A 17,831-nucleotide genomic window follows, 5' to 3' on the forward strand; every position below is an offset into this window, starting at 1 on the left:
ATTTGCGCTGGAAATGGCCCAACTTGATTATCATTCAGGTTGTAAGGAGAGTGATCACTTTAGATAAGCTATTGCCAGCAGGAGAGTGGGGTGGGGGGAGGTATTTTTTCATGCTTTGTGTGTATAAAAGATCTTCTACACTTTCCACAGTATGCATCCGATGAAGTGAGCTGTAGCTCACGAAAGCTTATGCTCAAATTAATTGGTTAGTCTCTAAGGTGCCACAAGTACTCCTTTTCTTGTAGCTACACAGTATTTCCAGCTGGTGCCACTAGCCCTTTTATGTATCTTTTAGGGGTAAGGTACCTCAAGACCCTTTCTGATGTGTAGATCATTTCTTGTAGATATCCTCTGTACAGGAGATTTTCACTCCTGTCTGTGCCTCCAGCATAAATCAAACCCATCATTTCTTGTACCGCTAGAACATATCTGTTTGAAAGGCATTCAGCCCTGGTATAAAGACTTCAAGTGATGGAGTCCCTTGATAAGTTGTTCCAATGATCAGTTACCCTAAATATTTTTTTTAGTCTGAATTTGTCTAGTTTCCACTTCCAGCCATTGGATCTCATTATGCCATTGTCTGTCTGCTCAATTAAAGAGCTTTCTACTGCTGGAAATCTTCTTCCCTTGTAGGTACTTATAGATGATGATGATCAAGTCACCTCTCAGTCTTCTCTTGGACAATCTGAATAGATTGAGCTTCTTACCTTTTTAGCTGTAAGGCAAATTTTTCAGACTTCAAATCATCCTTGTAGCTGTTTTCTGAGCTCTTTCCAATTTGTCAATATTGTTTTTGAAACATAGACACCAGAACTGAACTCAGTACTCTAGTAATAATCTCACTAATGCCATATGCAGAGGTAACACCAACTCCTACTTGATAATCCCCTGTTTATATATACAAAGATTGCTTTAACCCTCTTAATAGCTGCATTACAGTGGGAGCTCATGATTGTTTGGTTATCCACCATGAGCTTGAAGTCCTTTTCAGTCACTGTTTTCTGGATACAGTCCGTCCCCCGGATGGAGGACTGTATTCAGAGGCCTAAGCCATGCACCAAGGAGACGCCAGTCCCTCATGAAACCATGCCCAGATGAGACTATTATAGCAGTGAATTCCACATTTGTTGATGCTCCAAGCACTAAAAGAGCACTGTGCTCCGTGAGTTAAGGCAGTGACCCATGAAAAAGGTAATGTCTTTGTGCTTCAGAGATTGACATTGTCTTTTTCATGGGTCTCTGCCTTAGCTCAAGGAGCACAGTGCTTTAATTTGTCATGATTAACACTATCTTTATCCTCCTAGTCAGCAACCCAGAAGTTATTTTTAATTCCCTCACCCCCATATTTATGCTTTGTCCAAATCCTGCCACTTCTTCCTCCCTGGCTTCCTGTCTGAGCCTTCAACACTGTCTAGACATCAAAAGCTCTTGTCCAAGTCTGGATCACCTCCCATCTTGATTTACTCCCAGGCATCTCCTTATCTTCCTGGGCTTCAGTCCCTTCCTATGATATATATGTTGTCATCCCCAATGAAACCCTCCATACACTTGCCTTTCTCCAGGCATCAAGTTCAAGTTTCTTGTCAGTTTCTTGATGGGCCTACATAAATCTGTTCCTCCTTAGTTATCTACTCATCTCATTGTGTTGCTCCAATGGGCTTTGCTAATAATGCCTGCTATGGATACTCATTTATCCTATAAATGCCTCCAGGTGTTACAGATGGAATGCCTTCCTTGAAATCATCTGAAAGGCAAATACAGTTCTCCTTTTAAGACCCACCACTGCTGTGATGCTTACAAGAAAATAAGTAATTATTGACATTTAGATTAATAGTTTTTAAGGCCAGGAGGACCATTATGACTATCTAATTTGACTTCTTCATTAACACAAGAGAAGGAACCTCACCTAGTGATTTCTGCATCAGGTCCATAACTTCTGTTATGCATATCTTTTAAACTGACAACCAGTCTGTATATAAGAATATTTAGGTTTAGGGGCAGATGAGAATAGTTTTGTGTTTTTAATTTTTAGGAAAAAACCCCACCCACCTTCTAGCCTATGTTGCTGCATCATTTTATTAGGTTTTTCATCTTCCTTCCCCCTTCTCTCCCTGGCCCTTCTATTGGTTGTTTGTTAGTTTTGAATTTATCTCTTCAAGGCAACAGCTGTCTTCCTATTTGTTTGTTCAGCACCTTGAACATTGCCAAAATATAAATAGTGAGAGGGACTTCTCAAGAAACATAAATTGGCCAAATGCTATGAAGTAACAATTTTACACTGATAATTAATTTTGAATATCTGATTTATGGCACCCAGTTTACAACACTATCCTAAACACACACAGTGCCGGAATAGTGTATAACTATGTCATAATGATGAGGCTTGCTAGGAAGGGAGCAAAAGTTCACATTTTATATGAGATTATTAGAGAAAGAGTAAAGTTCGTTTTCAGTAGTCAGAATAACAACATTACTAATATGGTGAAAAATGTTTGAAATATATGAAGACTTCTTGAACTTGGCTTATTTTAAATGGAAATATCTCTGTCTACAGTATAAAATTTGTAAGTCCTCCATTGTCTTAAAACATCATGTTTTTTTAATTGACCTGCTACATATGTCAAGCAGAGTTAAATTTTCACCTCCCAGAAGCTGTTTTGATTTCCCTATAATAAAACCAAGAAGCACAATAGACTCAATGTTTCAGAGTCTGATTGGAGCACCATATAAGGTGAAACTGATGAATACTTGTCAGTGTTGGTGTGTAGCCAATACCATTGTTTGGCCATACTAAATTATAGATGTATATGAAAAGCTTTGGTCATAGAGAGAGAAGAAAAGAATGAAAGGAGGAAAAACCTTCCATGCTCAAAGTGTGAGAGTAGAACCCTGTTCTGTCAATTTAAGAACTTTTATACTCTAACAGCTTATCTATCACGGAACGGTGGCCGTTAATTTAGCAATATTGGCAACATGCCTTCTCATGTTCTTGGTTTATTTTTTTAACCCAGCTGTTTTTATTTCCAGTCACTTACGTGATAGTGGTGTTATACTTAATTTCTTGAACACTTGATAACTGACAATAGGAAATTATTGGCACGGAAAAACCCAGCATTGTGACAAATAATGTGAAGTATGCAGTTTATTTTTTCTCACATTTATTGATATAGCTTGTATGTAGTTTTTAGCTCCATTAATTCACATAAACTAATCTTCAGGTTAGGAAATTAAGAATTACCCCACAACTTTGATTGTGTGGTGGTTGGTGGAAATATAGTGCTAGAATATTCCTACTAAATTAAGCTCCTGATGATTATATTAGAGCAGAAGTCTAAAAAATAAGGAGATACTATAGAATAAACACAGACACATTGGACTTAATTCTCCTTTTATGCTGATCTTCATCAGTAATAACTCAAAGTTCTTGGTAAAAGGAGTATACAGGACAGGAGAACCAGGTCTATTAAGACTATCTGGGAGATGACTTCTTTTATTTCCAGCGTGTATCTATTAATATTATCCTTTTAATGACATGCAATGCCTTCAAGGGTACAGCAACACAGAAAACTGTTCTGTATTGTATATTAGTGTGTTTAATTTTGACACAATTGTCTTGAAAATTTTAAGATGTTTACCTGATCACACATTTTATGGTACTTCCCAGTTCATATAAATGGGATATTTTATCATAGAAAATTGAAACAGAAGTTGAAAATCAACAGAATACCATTCTTTGAGTCAAAACTCAAGTTCTAACTTCTGTACACATAATGATATCTAGCCCCAGATCTCAAAGCACTTCATAAATGTGGTCAGTATCACTATTATCAGATGGGAGAAACTGAGACACGGGGCAGCAAAGTGATTTACTCAGCAGGCTAGTTGTAGAGCCAGGAATAGGTTCCCTGAGTCCCACTTTAGTGTTTCAGAGTAGCAGCCGTGTTAGTTCGCAAAAAGAAAAGGAGGACTTGTGGTACATTAGAGACTAACAAATTTATTTGAGCATAAGCTTTTGTGAGCTACAGCTCACTTCATCGGATGCATTCAGTGGAAAATACAGTGGGGAGATTTATATACACAGAGAACATGCAACAATGGGTGTTACCATACATACTGTAATGAGAGTGATCAGGTAAGGTGAGCTATTACCAGCAGGAGAGCGCGGGGGGAGGGGGGTGGAACCTTTTGTAGTAATAATCAAGGTGAGCCATTTCCAGCAGTTGACAAGAACGTCTGAGGAACAGCGTGGGGGGAGGAGGGGAGGAATAAACATGGGGAAATAGTTTTACTTTGCGTAATGACCCATCCACTCCCAGTCTTTATTCAAGCCTAAGTTAATTGTATCCAGTTTGCAAATTAATTCCAATTCAGCAGTCTCTCTTTGGAGTCTGTTTTTGAAGTTTTTTTGTTGAAGAATTGCCACTTTTAGGTCTGTATTCGAGTGACCAGAGAGATTCAAGTGTTCTCCAACTGGTTTTTGAATGTTATAATTCTTGATGTCTGATTTGTGTCCATTGATTCTTTTACGTAGAGACTGTCCAGTTTGGCCAGTGTACATGGCAGAGGGGCATGGCTGGCACATGATGGCATATATCACATTGGTAGATGTGCAGGTGAATGAGCCTCTGATATTGTGGCTGATGTGATTAGACCTTATGATGGTGTCCCCTGAATAGATATGTGGACACAGTTGGCAATGGGCTTCGTTGCAAGGATAGGTTCCTGGGTTAGTGGTTCTGTTGTGTGGTGTGTGGTTGCTGGTGAGTATTTGCTTCAGGTTGGGGGGCTGTCTGTAGGCAAGGACTGGCCTGTCTCTCAAGATCTGTGAGAGTGATGGGTTGTCCTTCCGGATAGGTTGCAGATCCTTGATGATGCGCTGGAGAGGTTTTAGTTGGAGGCTGAAGGTGATGGCTAGTGGCGTTCTGTTATTTCCTTTGTTGGGCCTGTCCTGTAGTAGGTGACTTCTGGGTACTTTTCTGGCTCTCTCAATCTGTGTCTTCACTTCAGCAGGTGGGTATTGTAGTTTTAAGAACGCTTGATAGAGATCTTGCAGGTGTTTGTCTCTGTCTGAGGGGTTGGAGCAAATGCAGTTGTATCGTAGGGCTTGGCTATAGACAATCGATCGTGTGGTGTGGTCAGGATAAAAGCTGGAGGCATGTAGGTAAGTATAGCGGTCAGTAGGTTTCCGGTATAGGGTGGTGTTTATGTGCCCATCGCTTATTAGCACCATAGTGTCCAGGAAGTGGATCTCTTGTGTGGACTGGTCCAGGCTGAGGTTGATGGTGGGATGGAAGTTGTTGATATCATGGTGGAATTCCTCAAGGGCTTCTTTTCCATGGGTCCAGATGATGAAGATGTCATCAATGTAGCGCAAGTAGAGTAGGGGCGTTAGGGGACGAGAGCTGAGGAAGCGTTGTTCTAAGTCCGCCATAAAAGTGTTGTCATACTGTGGGACCATGTGGGTACCCATAGCAGTGCCGCTGATTTGAAGGTATACTTTGTCCCCAAATGTAAAATAGTTATGGGTGAGGAAAAAGTCACAAAGTTCAGCCACCAGGTTTGCCGTGACATTATCGGAGATACTGTTCCTGACGGTTTGTAGTCCATCTTTGTGTGGAATGTTGGTGTAGAGGGCTTCTACATCCATAGTGGCCAGGATGGTGTTTTCAGGAAGATCACCGATGGATTGTAGTTTCCTCAGGAAGTCAATGGTGTCTTGAAGATAGCTGGGAGTGCTGATAGCGTAGGGCCTGAGGAGGGAGTCTACATAGCCAGACAATCCTGCTGTCAGGGTGCCAATGCCTGAGATGATAGGGCGTCCAGGATTTCCAGGTGGTCACATTGCTTACACTATAGATATTTTTACATAATTCTAAAAGTACACTTATAGTAAATATTCTTTTTCTTTGCAGGTTATTATGACAACACAATATTTCACAGAGTTGTGCCTGATTTTATAGTGCAAGGGGGAGATCCCACTGGTACTGGGTCAGGTGGAGAGTCAATCTACGGGCTCCCCTTCAAGGTAGGTATCTGTATAGTTCGTTTTTAATTACTGTATATTTATTTGCAAGTGATTTTACGAATAGCAGAGATTGCTAAAACAAAGCTCACACAAGAAATTAATATTTTCTCATGTACAGTGATTACTTGCACATCTTGTGTTTCCATTTTTGCATGTGCATTTTTTCATGCACAGTTCCAAAATCTGTCTGTATTGTACCCAGGGTACTAATATAATGTGTTAGCCTATTAGCAAAAATTGCATGAGGAAAAGTGAAAATAAGGTACAGTAAGAGAGCATGAAGAAAAGTGGAATCAAAAGGATGAAATGAGTGTAAAAATTGTGTCAGTTATTTAAATGTAAAAACATCACTGAAGTGATTTCAGTGTTTTTCCTACTAGATATTCAATAGAGCAAAAGGAGATCAGAAAGCACCAGGTAAACTTGTGTGGAACATTACAATAAAAGGAGAGTCAATAGCTTTCAGATATCTTCATCTTCTCTTGCCCAGATTGCAATTACTGAATAATGCTTTCCAACACTCGTTGCGCTAGTATTCTGGCAGCAGCAAATATTCAAAAGTATGGACAAATATTTGCATGTGCCAAAGTTAGATACAGAAATACTCTTATACTTGTGCAAGTTTAGATCTGATGAGCATCCATGCACAGCCCTGTCTTAAACATATGTTCACTGGGGTGTTTGCACACACAAGTTAGAAATCATAGGAATGTAGGCTTGGAAGGTCTTCTAGTCCATTGCCCCCACACTGAGACTGGACCAAGTTGGGCATGTGTAACTCTTCAGAGTAGTTTAGAGTATTTCTAAAATTTTACACCCAGTCTCTTAATATTTATATTCTTCATATGTTAGAAGGTACCTTTAAAAACAGACTTCCCCTTTGTACGTGTTCTTCTGTTTGTCTCTCACTTAAGCATTGCATTGAAACAGAGGGTGAACTAGATATGAGAGAGAGGTTTTGTTCTATGATTTTGTGATCTGTTAGACAACACTGAAGTGGTTAATGCTATATGTTCAATTATTTTATCACAGGGAATGTTTATAGGCAAGGCTCTGTATACTATGTGTAAACCTGCATTGCTCTTATCAACCTAGGCTTCTGGTTCTTTTCTAACCTCAGGCTTCAAAGGAGACAGTTTCTCTTCTGGATTACATGAACAAATAGATTTATACTACTAAACAGGGAACACATATGATCGGTCGGCCAGACCATTTTTTTTTTTCAAGTTAACATTAGCGTGCAACTTTTTTGTTAATTTTTTGCATGCTAACTCTGCATATAGTATTTTTTGGAAATGATTCAGTTGCATAAAGTGAGTTTCAAGCTTTGCATCCAACAAGGGCTACCATATGGAATCAGGGCTGAGCAGGATATTGTTACTGAGATGCCTCTGTGGTAGTTCTTCCAATAGTGTGGATGCATTGTTGATCTCCAGGTGGTAGTGATTTCTTTCCATTCTGGTCTTTGATGGGGTTTACAGACCCCACACAAAGGCTAAGGAAGTGAGGGACCAGTCCTGGCCAAGAGGACTCTGCCCCTCTGCAGCTGCAGAGCATGCTCCAGATAGAGAACCTACTTAAAAGGGGACTCTGACAGTCAAGCAGCTGTGGAGGGAGATTGAAGGCAAGGCTGTCTGGAGGCAGGAAGCCAGTTTCCAGCCTCTGGGACAGAGTGGTCCAAAGGAGAAATGTCTGGACTGTGGGTAAGACCCAAATGGGAAGCCAGGGGCTTGACCCTTTTCCCTCCCCTGCTCCCTGAGAAGGGAGAATAACTGGACATTGAGAAGTGAGCTGGGAAGTACCCATTTGACCATTTAGGTTGTTGAGGCTGATTGGAAACACTTTGCTAGGGAGGGGCAGAGTGCTGTTACCATGTCCCAAACTGAAGAGTGGGAAGGTAGGAAGTAGCCCAGGGGAAGCTGGTCTGGTGTATCGGCAAGAGGAGTCTTAGACATCCTTGCACCTTCCCCTTTGGGCCCAGGACTAGACCTGGTTGAGAGGGAGAGCCCGGATCCCCTACCTTCCCCTCCTCCTATATGGCTGAGAAAACCCAGGGAGAACTGGGCAACGCTGGATTGTAACTCAGATGCCAGGCCCGCGGGCTGCCCAGCAAGGCCATCCCAGGACTTTGGGGACTTTTGAGCCACGGCTTCCCAGTCCACAAGTGAAGCCCTCTACATGATCATGCAAACAGAAGAAAAATAGCCCCTTTCCAGGGTTCCTATGCTTCTGCCACCCCCCGTAGTTGGACGCAGATCCATTCCTGTCACCCAGTTCAGCCTTATAAGACTTGGTCACAAAAAACAGCAGCTTCATACCCCTGCCCTAACCTTGGTCTTAAGGTGCATCTGTAAAGTTAACAGGAGCCCACTTAAATCATGATCATGCACTGAGTCATGTGTGGGTGGGCCCCTAGCTTGTGCAGAGCCCGTGTTGAAATGTGAGAGGGGGAGGAGTGGTCTCATTTTCCTTCTACCAGGATTGTTTATTTGAGTCTAATATTTCATTCTCTCTATAATTTTGAGGACCCAAGATGATTTCTCTCACAAGAAATGACCTGAGAAGGAGTTGTCACGGAAGGCTTTAAATATAGGGTTTTCTTCCTTCAGACTATTCTTAATATTGGGGAAGTTTGCCTGCTTGTGTGTGCTTAGTTTTTCTTTTTTGTCCTGATAGTTCTGTGTGCACTTACGTAAATCACAAGCACCTATTTTTGCACCATCTTTACATTTTCTGTGCTCTTTGTGTATAGTCGGGGCCGCCCTGGTTCTGTAAAGTTAGTACTTCCCATAATGGAATATCGATTGGCTGTGTACTGTGCTATTGCTAACCTGTTGGGCTGGCTAAAAGAACAAGGAGAGACAGTTGGGAGAAGTGGGGGCATGGGGAGGAAATTGTATATGATCTCATATTTGAAGATTATCATCATGTGTATGCATTGGAGGGAAGATTAATTTTGCATGGGCAACTTTTAATTTCCGCAAAAAGAAAAGGAGTACTTGTGGCACCTTAGAGACTAACAAATTTATTTGAGCATAAGCTTTTGTGAGCTACAGCTCATTTCATCAGATGCTGAGCTGTAGCTCACGAAAGCTTATGCTCAAATAAATTTGTTAGTCTCTAGGGTGCCACAAGTACTCCTTTTCTTTTTGCGGATACAGACTACAACGGTTGCTACTCTGAAACCTTTTAATTTCCTGTCTTTACATAAATGCTGATTCTGCCTCCTTTACTCATTCAGAGTAGTACCTTGCCTTGGAAGTATTGTGTCGTGCCCAGCAAATAAGAAGTGGGCCCATAATAAGGATGAAATACTGGTGCTATTAAAATCTGTTGCAGAGCTCCCATTGATTTGAATGGAAACTGGATTTGTTCTGAAATACAACATTTTGTTAGGTTAAATATATGATAGTTTTGATGTCACAAGAAAAATGCAGGTTTTAGTCTTTTTTTTTTTTTCTTAATAGAGATTATGTTTAAATACTAGGTTTCTTTTTTTTTTTTCAAATCACATCTATATTATTGCTTTGAAGTTGACAAATATTTTTCCATTTCTTAGCCTGATTAACAAGAAGCTCTTAAGCTTGCACTTTTTTTTAAAAAAATCATGTATTTGTTTGCATTGTTAATCTGGGAGTAGTTTTTGATGTTTTGGTAGAATACTGTAAAATTTTTCAAACACAAGAAATTCTGCCTTATGTATGTTAGGGTGGTTGTTTACTGGTTAAACAAGTGCAAAATTAAAATTGCATACTAAACAATCTTCCTTTTTATTTTGAAGGATGAATTCCACTCACGATTGCGTTTTAATCGAAGAGGACTGGTTGCTATGGCAAATGCTGGAGCTCATGATAATGGCAGTCAGTTTTTCTTTACACTGGGCCGTGCAGATGAACTTAACAACAAGCACACCATTTTTGGAAAGGTTCGCTATTGAGTTATGAATTGAATCATGGTTTTGACAGATGCAATTAAATGTACTTCTAATTCAGAGAATGTTTTCTTATTATCTTCACACAGCTCAAATGCATTTTGCTACTTTCAAAGTTATTTTAGTATTTAAAAACATCTTAGTTTTTGTCTGTCTTCCATGCCTGACCTTGATCTCAATTGGTAGTTTTCCTTAGTAGTTAATTTTCCGTGGTTTTCTACTAAATTGAACCTTTACAATACATTTTTTCAGAGTAATCTAATAAAATTAAAAGTACCCTGATTGTTGCATATAGACTGTTTTTTCTACTGTTTATAAAATGTTAATTTAGAAATGCAATTCTAATATCATTATTCAAGAACAACCCAAGCAAATGAAAGCAATAAAATGATGATGGTTTCAAGGAAATGTGGAAATTGTCAAGTAGGTTAGCTCTGTATTCTACAGAATTTTTTGTTAGTTTTATTTTCAATTCAGAACTCCCTTCACTAACTTCTGTGGCACCTGAATAGTTCTTTAACGCAGAATCGGGTTGCTAAAGAGCAGAGTCTTGTTGCATTTAAAATATTTGTAGCCATAGGTAATGTAATGTAAATATTCCTCTTTCATATATTCAAAATTATTTACATAACAATTCCCTTAAATTTTGCAGAATAATTAACAAGCAGTCTGAAAATTGATAGGCTTTGAAATAACTAACTTTAAAAAACTTATGTGAATTTCTTAGATCACTGGGGATACCATATACAATATGTTACGACTGACTGAAGTAGAAATTGACAAAGAAGAAAGACCACTCAATCCACACAAAATAAAAAGTAGTGAGGTATGTATGCGGTTAATTCAAATATTCTACTTTTTCTTTGTCTTCAAACAATTCTATTCTAGTAGGATGTACTGGCATTAATTTATCTGAGTGGGTTATGTATTATTGTTGAAAAAAGACTTTTTTTTAAAAAATTCACTATTTTGAAAATTCTTTTTTTTAAACATGTAAGTATTCTAAATTACAGCAAAATGCTTATTAAATAAAATATTAAATATTATAAAATATTTAACTTTTTCCTTAGGTTTTGTTTAATCCTTTTGATGACATCATTCCAAGAACAAATAAAAAGCTGAAAAAGGACAAACCAGGGGAAGAAGTAAAAAAGTCAAAATCCAAAGGCACAAAGTAATTATACCTCATAAGTGGGCCTTTCTTTAATTTTTTACAGCTCTAATTGTAAAATTATTTCAGTCTTGTTCTATGATATGCTAATGTCTTTATAGTACCTTGTAAAATAAATGTGGTACCTGATTTTTTTTCCAAGATGGGAGGGCATAAAAACTGTTTTCATAGTTTAAGCAATTTGTCCCTTTTCCTTTATTTCTTAATGCTGAATATTATAGTTGGTAAAAAGATTGTTTACATACAGTTGCAGGTATAAGATTTCAGCATTATATGTGCCAAATTACAATTTTAAAAAACTGTTTAAAGAACAGTAAGGTTGCAAAGTGAAGCAGTCATAAATTAAGAAATGCCAGAATAAAGGGTGCATGTGCAACCTTAATATGTGCCCTTTGTATGTGTGGATGGTTATACAGTCTCTGATTTCATGATTATATACTACTTTGTCCAAGGCACCGTCACCTCATTCTGTGCATCGGACTGATGGTGTTCTCAGAATGAATCAATACTCTTGTGATTGACAAAGTTTTCTGTAGGACTCCTTATTTGGTGCAAGAATTGGAAAGTATATAGTTAATAAGGCAAGGGATTGCAAGAAAAATGGTCTTACGGTCAAGGAAATAGAATTCCATTCTGGAGAATTGGATTTTATCCCTGCCTCTGCCACAGAGTTCCTTTGTGATGTTGGGAAAGTCATTTAAACTAAAATATTCACAATTGGCCACTAATTATGTGTTTCTTCTTTTCTGGATGTCAAGTGGGAGACATTTGTTGTCAAATTTACAGAAGTGTAGAGTGCTTACAACTTCAACGGAAGTCTGGGAGATGTGTTTTGAATGTATAAAGTGCTATAAAAATGCTAGGTACTCTGGAAAGATCAGTCCTTCAGTGTCTCAAGTTTAGCACCCAAAATTAGTGGACATTTTTTGACAGTTTTAGCCTTAATATCTTTGTGCCTTGGTTCCTCAACTGTAAAATGGGCTAATAGCATCACTTAATCTCACAGAGTTGTTGTATTGATAAATTCATTAATATTGTGAAGCACTAAGATACTACAGTGAGAGTCCCATAGCAACATCAAAGAGAAAATTAATAGTTTTGTATTCAGTGCAGGGTTTGGATGGTGGGTATTAAAAAGGTTTGTGGCCACGTATTTTGAATGAGGAGCATAAAAAGAAATATTGAATAACTAGCTAGCCCTTCAATAAATGAGGTAGGGGTCTTAGGGAAAAAAAGCATGTGATTATGTAATTAAAAATTGTATGATTATACATACATAAGGGGGCAAATTAAGTTTGCATGGGCAACTTTAATTGTGGTATTTTCTAACTTACAAGTGCTTTGCAACCTTAACAATCTTGTAACAAGTGTTTTTTTAGTAAATTCCTCATTTGTTTGTTTTTTAAAAAAGACAGCAACATGAAAAAACAAATTCTGTCATGTGGAACTATTATGTGTATTGGGTCATCAGCAAGATTCAGTTAGATCCCAGCACAAATCCCTACCACCTGAGTAACTGGTAGTAGTAGATGCCTGTTATCCTCTGTGTGGATCACGTGCGCGCACACAATTTGACATTGAGTTTCACATCTATTTGCAGACAGAGAAATGTAGAAGTTCAGGACTCCTAGTTTGGATTCAGTTCTAGGTTCTGGAGGGGAGTGTGGTGTAGTGGTGTTAGATTCCTTTTGCTGTTGTCAGTGGCCTGTCTTGGTCCTCCTATCCAGTGTTCTGATCCCAGCACCTGCTTGCCTCTCCCTCAGATCCAAACCATTTCCCTGACTAGTTCCCCTCATCCCCCCAACCTGCTTGCTCCTGTCACCTGTCTTCCCTTCTGACTCCTGTAATCCCTTTGTTCTTCTTCGAGTAGCATCCTGATGGGTGCTCCACTTCAGGTGCTCATGCTCCCCCGACCCTATGATCAGAGATTTGTGGTAGAAGTCCCCTTTTGGCCTGCTCATGCACCCTGCATGTCGCTGTGCCTTGTAGTGAGGTTATATTGGGCTGCAGGGAAAAATCGCCTTCAATTCATTCTCAACTGTCTTCATCCTGAGATGAAGCGTTTAGCATGCCGTCTTAGTTTCACTTTGTATACTGAGCTAACCGAGTATGCTTAGTTTAGTTTAGACATGTTGTTGTTGTTCCCCATTTGAGGGATTATTTTGGACTTGGTTTTTGTTTCTGGGATATGGTGGGGTCCCCTGTCTACCTCTGGATTCTGGTTACTGTGAGCCTCAGCATTGTCACTTGTCACAGCAGTGGGAGATCCAGCATTGTCACTTGTCACAGCAGTACCAAAAGTCCCACACTCTTAAGTCCACACACATTGGCAGGAGCGCTAGATCTCCTTCCAGGAAGTCTTGGTCACTGGGGACCTCAGGCCGCAAAGGGAGCGTTACTGAGGCGCCAAGTACTTCTGGAACCACAAAGAAGGAACCTGCTTCGAAGAGCCATGATATTGCTAAGAAAGGCACAATAGTGAATACCTCTTCTACTTCCAGTGACTATGCCCATTTTAGTGGACATTCCACTTTAAAGAGGTTGATGTCATCAGATCCTTCTGTACCTATCCCAGTGCCTCAGACCTTTTGCCTCTGAGTCAGGACATTCTTGTTCTGTGCACACAGGACTGGCTGCACCAACTCATATTACCAATGTACCTATCTCAGTTGGCTGCACCAACTCATATTACCAATGTACCTACCAAGGCTGACTTCCACAGGACTCTGCATGGCTCCCGCTTATTTTCCCCTGCTATAGCAGGAATTTCAATACTCAAGAGTCCTCCTGGTATTGAAGGAGCCAGCACCTTTATTACTTACCAGGACCGCACATCTCTTGGTACCAAAGTCTACTAGGTTACAGTCTCAACACTTCTTCTCTTGTTTCTCCAACTTTGACCACCCAGATTGAACAATTATCACTTCCCCTGGACTATGTTCAGGATTACTATGTTGAGGATGACTCCTCCGACTCACAGATCTCTCTTTACAGATCTCCTGTCTCCTCTGAGTCATTATTCTCCTTCACATACAGAAAAAGGGGAGGATAGGCAACACTGACCTTTGACAACCTGGGGTGATAAACCATGGATGCCTCCTCTCATGCCCTGTGCTCCCGTTCAGTGATCTCACTAGGATCCCTGGGCCCTGTATTGACAACAGTTTTTAAGGGCACTGAGTCCTCTCAGGAAACATAGACATACACTGTCTTGTGCCTTCACTTCCTCCTCTCCAGCCAGAACCCGGAGAGGAGACGTTTGAGGAAAAAGAAGCAAGAGCTCACAAAGGTATTACACCTCATATGTGTATCTCTTCATTATTGCCAGATGAGGTAGTAATGTGTCTACCACAGTCCTTGGCAGATGAGTTTAGAGATTTCCAGAAGCTGATGAAGTATATCGCAGATACTTTTCAAATCCTGCTTGAGGAAGCCCAGGACTCCCATCATAAACTGGACATTTTACACACACCAGCTTCTCATGTGGCACTCCCTATTAATGAAGCTTTACTAGAGCTTGCCAAGACAATCTGGCAGACTCCAGCTATGCCGCCCCCCCCCCCCCCTCACACACACACACTTGTAAAAGTGCCAACAAGAAATACTGTGTGCCAACCAAGGATTCAGAGTTCTTATTCTCACATCCAACACCAAATTCACTGGTCATGGATGCAATGAATGTATGTGGTAGACAACACAATACAAAATATACTCCCTATAACAAGGACCAGAAGTGACTAGATCTATTCGGTTGCAGGAGTTATTCCTCCACAGTGCTACAGTCCAGAATAGCAAACCATCAAGCGCTCATGTCAGAATATGACTATTTGAATTCTAACAAGTTTAACACTTTTATTGACCATTTGCAAGAAGAGCACCACAAGCAATTTTAAGGCTATCATACATGAGGGTCAGCTTCTGCCAAAGACGTTGCTGCAAGCCTTCATAGGTGCAGTTGATACAACAGCCTGGTCCATTTCTGTTGTGATTGTTATGGGCTGAGCTTCTTGGCTGCAGTTGTCAGGCTTTCCTAGGGAGTTACAGAGCACTGTAGAGGACTTCCCTTTTGATGGTCACACATTGTTTTTTGGAGTCACTGATGATTGCCTTCACACTTTGAAGGACTCAGTGGCCACACTTAGATCCCTTGGAATATATCTTGCAAATAAAAAAAATTTAGCAGGTTCCAGACATCACAAAGATCTTGCTCAATTCACTTCTCTGCTTTCTGTAGATCAATTAATGCTCTGACCAAGATGCTGAGATATTCCAAGAAAAAGCCTGCTACTACCTCCTCTTCATTTTAGCCATCTGCGACATCCAAACATTAGCTTTGATGGCCTCGTCAAGAGTCTGAACCACCTGCTCCAAATAAATCTATCTCCGCAATGTCCCATCTTCCTTCCCCACTTTGGATACCCCCCTTTTCGTAGTTTGGATCTGCATAGGACACAACAACATCCAACACAGGGGGGTTGGGGATTGTACCATCTTGGTTATTCCAATCCATTTCACCTCCCATCCCCTTTTCCTGTCTCTTTTCAGAGACCCATCTCACAATTAGTTGCTGAGTCAGGAGGTTGTCTCTGTCCTATGCTTAGGGGTTATAGAACCACTTCCAGTTCAGCACGGGGAGGAAAGGTTCTGTTCCAAGTATTTTCTGGTCCCCAAAAAGAATGGAGGATGGAGACCAATATTAGATGTCAGATGTCTCAACAACTGCATGAAATAACGTAAATTCAGGATGGTGATCCTGACAGCTATTATTCCCCCTCTAGATTTCAGGGATTGGTTTGTGACTCTTTACCTTCAAGACACTTATTTCCACATTGAAATTCACCCCTCTCACAAGAAGTTTCTTTGGTTTATAGTCAACCTCAACCACGACTACTTTCAATACCAACTGCTCCCTTTTGGCCTCTCGTCTGTCACAAGCATATTCTCAAAGGTCAAGGCAGTCCAAGCCACCCATCTACATTGTGTAGGCATAACTGTCTTCCTTTTTCTCAATGATTAGCTAGTCAGGGGCTGATCCTATCGTGTAGTCCATTGGCAGTACAAATGATGAGGTCTTTGTTTCATACCTGAGACCTCCAGATTAACCATGAAAAGTCTGTTTTGATCTTGGTTCAATGGATAGAATTTATAGGAGCCTCGACAGGTTTGCGAATCTACAGAATCTTAGTACAAAGAGTCAAGTAAGCCCTCAGACTTCAGCAGCGAATTGTCTTCAGCAGTTGGGCCATTTGGGGGTGTGTGTCTGCATGACCCAACATGTCAGATTGCATCTTCAGTATTTCAGGGGTGGCTCAAGACAGTCTACATACCAAACAAGCACAGACTTCACAAATAGGTCTCTCTTCCCCTTTGGATTCTGGACTTGCTCAATTGGTGGAAGAACTCCTCCAAAGTCTGTGTGGGGAGTTCTCTTCTTTCAACCTCCTCTGACCACCATTATCACTTCAGACAGATCCCTGTTGGGATGGGGAGTGGATCTTGGTCCACACGTCATCCAGGGCAAATGGTCTTCCTATGAGAGTCTCCTGCATATCAACATTCAGGAGTTGAGGGCAGTCAGGAATGCTTGCTCCCATTTTCTTTCACCGAACAAAGCCAAATTAGTCAAGATCATGACAGACATTGTGTCCTGCATGTTTTACATCAATCAACATAAGGGACCATGGTCCCCCCAACTCTGTGCCAAGGAGACAAAGTTCTGAAATTAGCATGTAACGAACCTGATAGCTTCTCAGCCTCTTACCTCTCAGGTATACAGAACATCACAGCTGATCACCTTCACAGAAACTTCTCTCAGAGTTATGACTGGAAGATGGATTCACAAATGCTCCACAGCATATTTCTAACCTAGGGATTTCCAGAAGTGGATCTTTTTGCCACTGCTGCCAATGCAAAGTGCAGGAAGTTTTGCTCTGTGGGGGAAGGGGGGAGAGAGTCGTGTCTCAGTCACTGGGAAATGACTTTCTTATTCCATGGGCCAGGAGTCTTCTTTATGCTTGCCAACCAATGCCATTGATCTTGAAAGTTCTCAAAAAGGTCAAGCAGGACAAGGACTAGGTCATTTTGATTGCACTGACTTGGCCAAGGCAGGTTGGTACTCTTACCTGATTCAGTTCACTTCACTTCTCATCCACTGCTGAGATTTCCAGTTGCTTGCCACCTGTTGTCTCAGGGTGCCCCTCGACAGCCACTTCACACCAATTTGGAAGTTTTCTGACCTCAAGCAAGGCTCCTAGATGGTTCTCGGGATAGAGACTTCCCACTTAAGAGGTACAACAGGTTTTTAAATAGCAGAAAAACATCTATGAGAAGTACTTACCTTCAGAAATGGAAGAAATTTAACCTATGGTGTATCTGTTGGCAAGTGACCATTGACCATGCTTTTCTTTCCACCACCCTGGATTATCTGTTAGAATTAAAAAGATCAGGTATTGTTATGAGTTCTGTCAAGGTTCACTTGGCAGCAGTAACAGCCTTTCATTAGTCTGTGGACGATTTTTCACCACAACTTCAAGATTTCTTAAAGATTTGAATAGTTATCTATGGGTTAAGGAACCTACCCCGGTATGGGACTTGAATGTGTTCTTAATTGCCTTATGACAGACCCCTTTGAGCTACATATTCGCAATTCCACTTGCCCATGAAAACAGCTTTCTTGGTTACCATCACTTCTGCCCAGAAAGTGG

General features: G+C 40.5%; 1 protein-coding gene across 4 annotated transcripts in view; it reads left to right on the forward strand.

Moving 5' to 3' along the window:
• Nucleotides 1–17,831, forward strand: part of CWC27 (CWC27 spliceosome associated cyclophilin) — a 229,332-nt gene that overhangs the window by 10,487 nt on the left and 201,014 nt on the right. For all 4 annotated transcript variants that reach the window (XM_073344054.2, XM_073344053.2, XM_073344051.2 and 1 more), the window contains 4 exons: nucleotides 5,913–6,025; nucleotides 9,807–9,950; nucleotides 10,684–10,782; nucleotides 11,027–11,130. In XM_073344054.2, coding sequence (XP_073200155.2) covers nucleotides 5,913–6,025; nucleotides 9,807–9,950; nucleotides 10,684–10,782; nucleotides 11,027–11,130 — 460 coding nt within the window. The remainder of the gene's footprint in view (nucleotides 1–5,912; nucleotides 6,026–9,806; nucleotides 9,951–10,683; nucleotides 10,783–11,026; nucleotides 11,131–17,831) is intronic.

This window comes from Lepidochelys kempii, chromosome 5 (assembly GCF_965140285.1).
Source record: "Lepidochelys kempii isolate rLepKem1 chromosome 5, rLepKem1.hap1, whole genome shotgun sequence".
NCBI classification, from domain to species: domain Eukaryota; kingdom Metazoa; phylum Chordata; order Testudines; family Cheloniidae; genus Lepidochelys; species Lepidochelys kempii.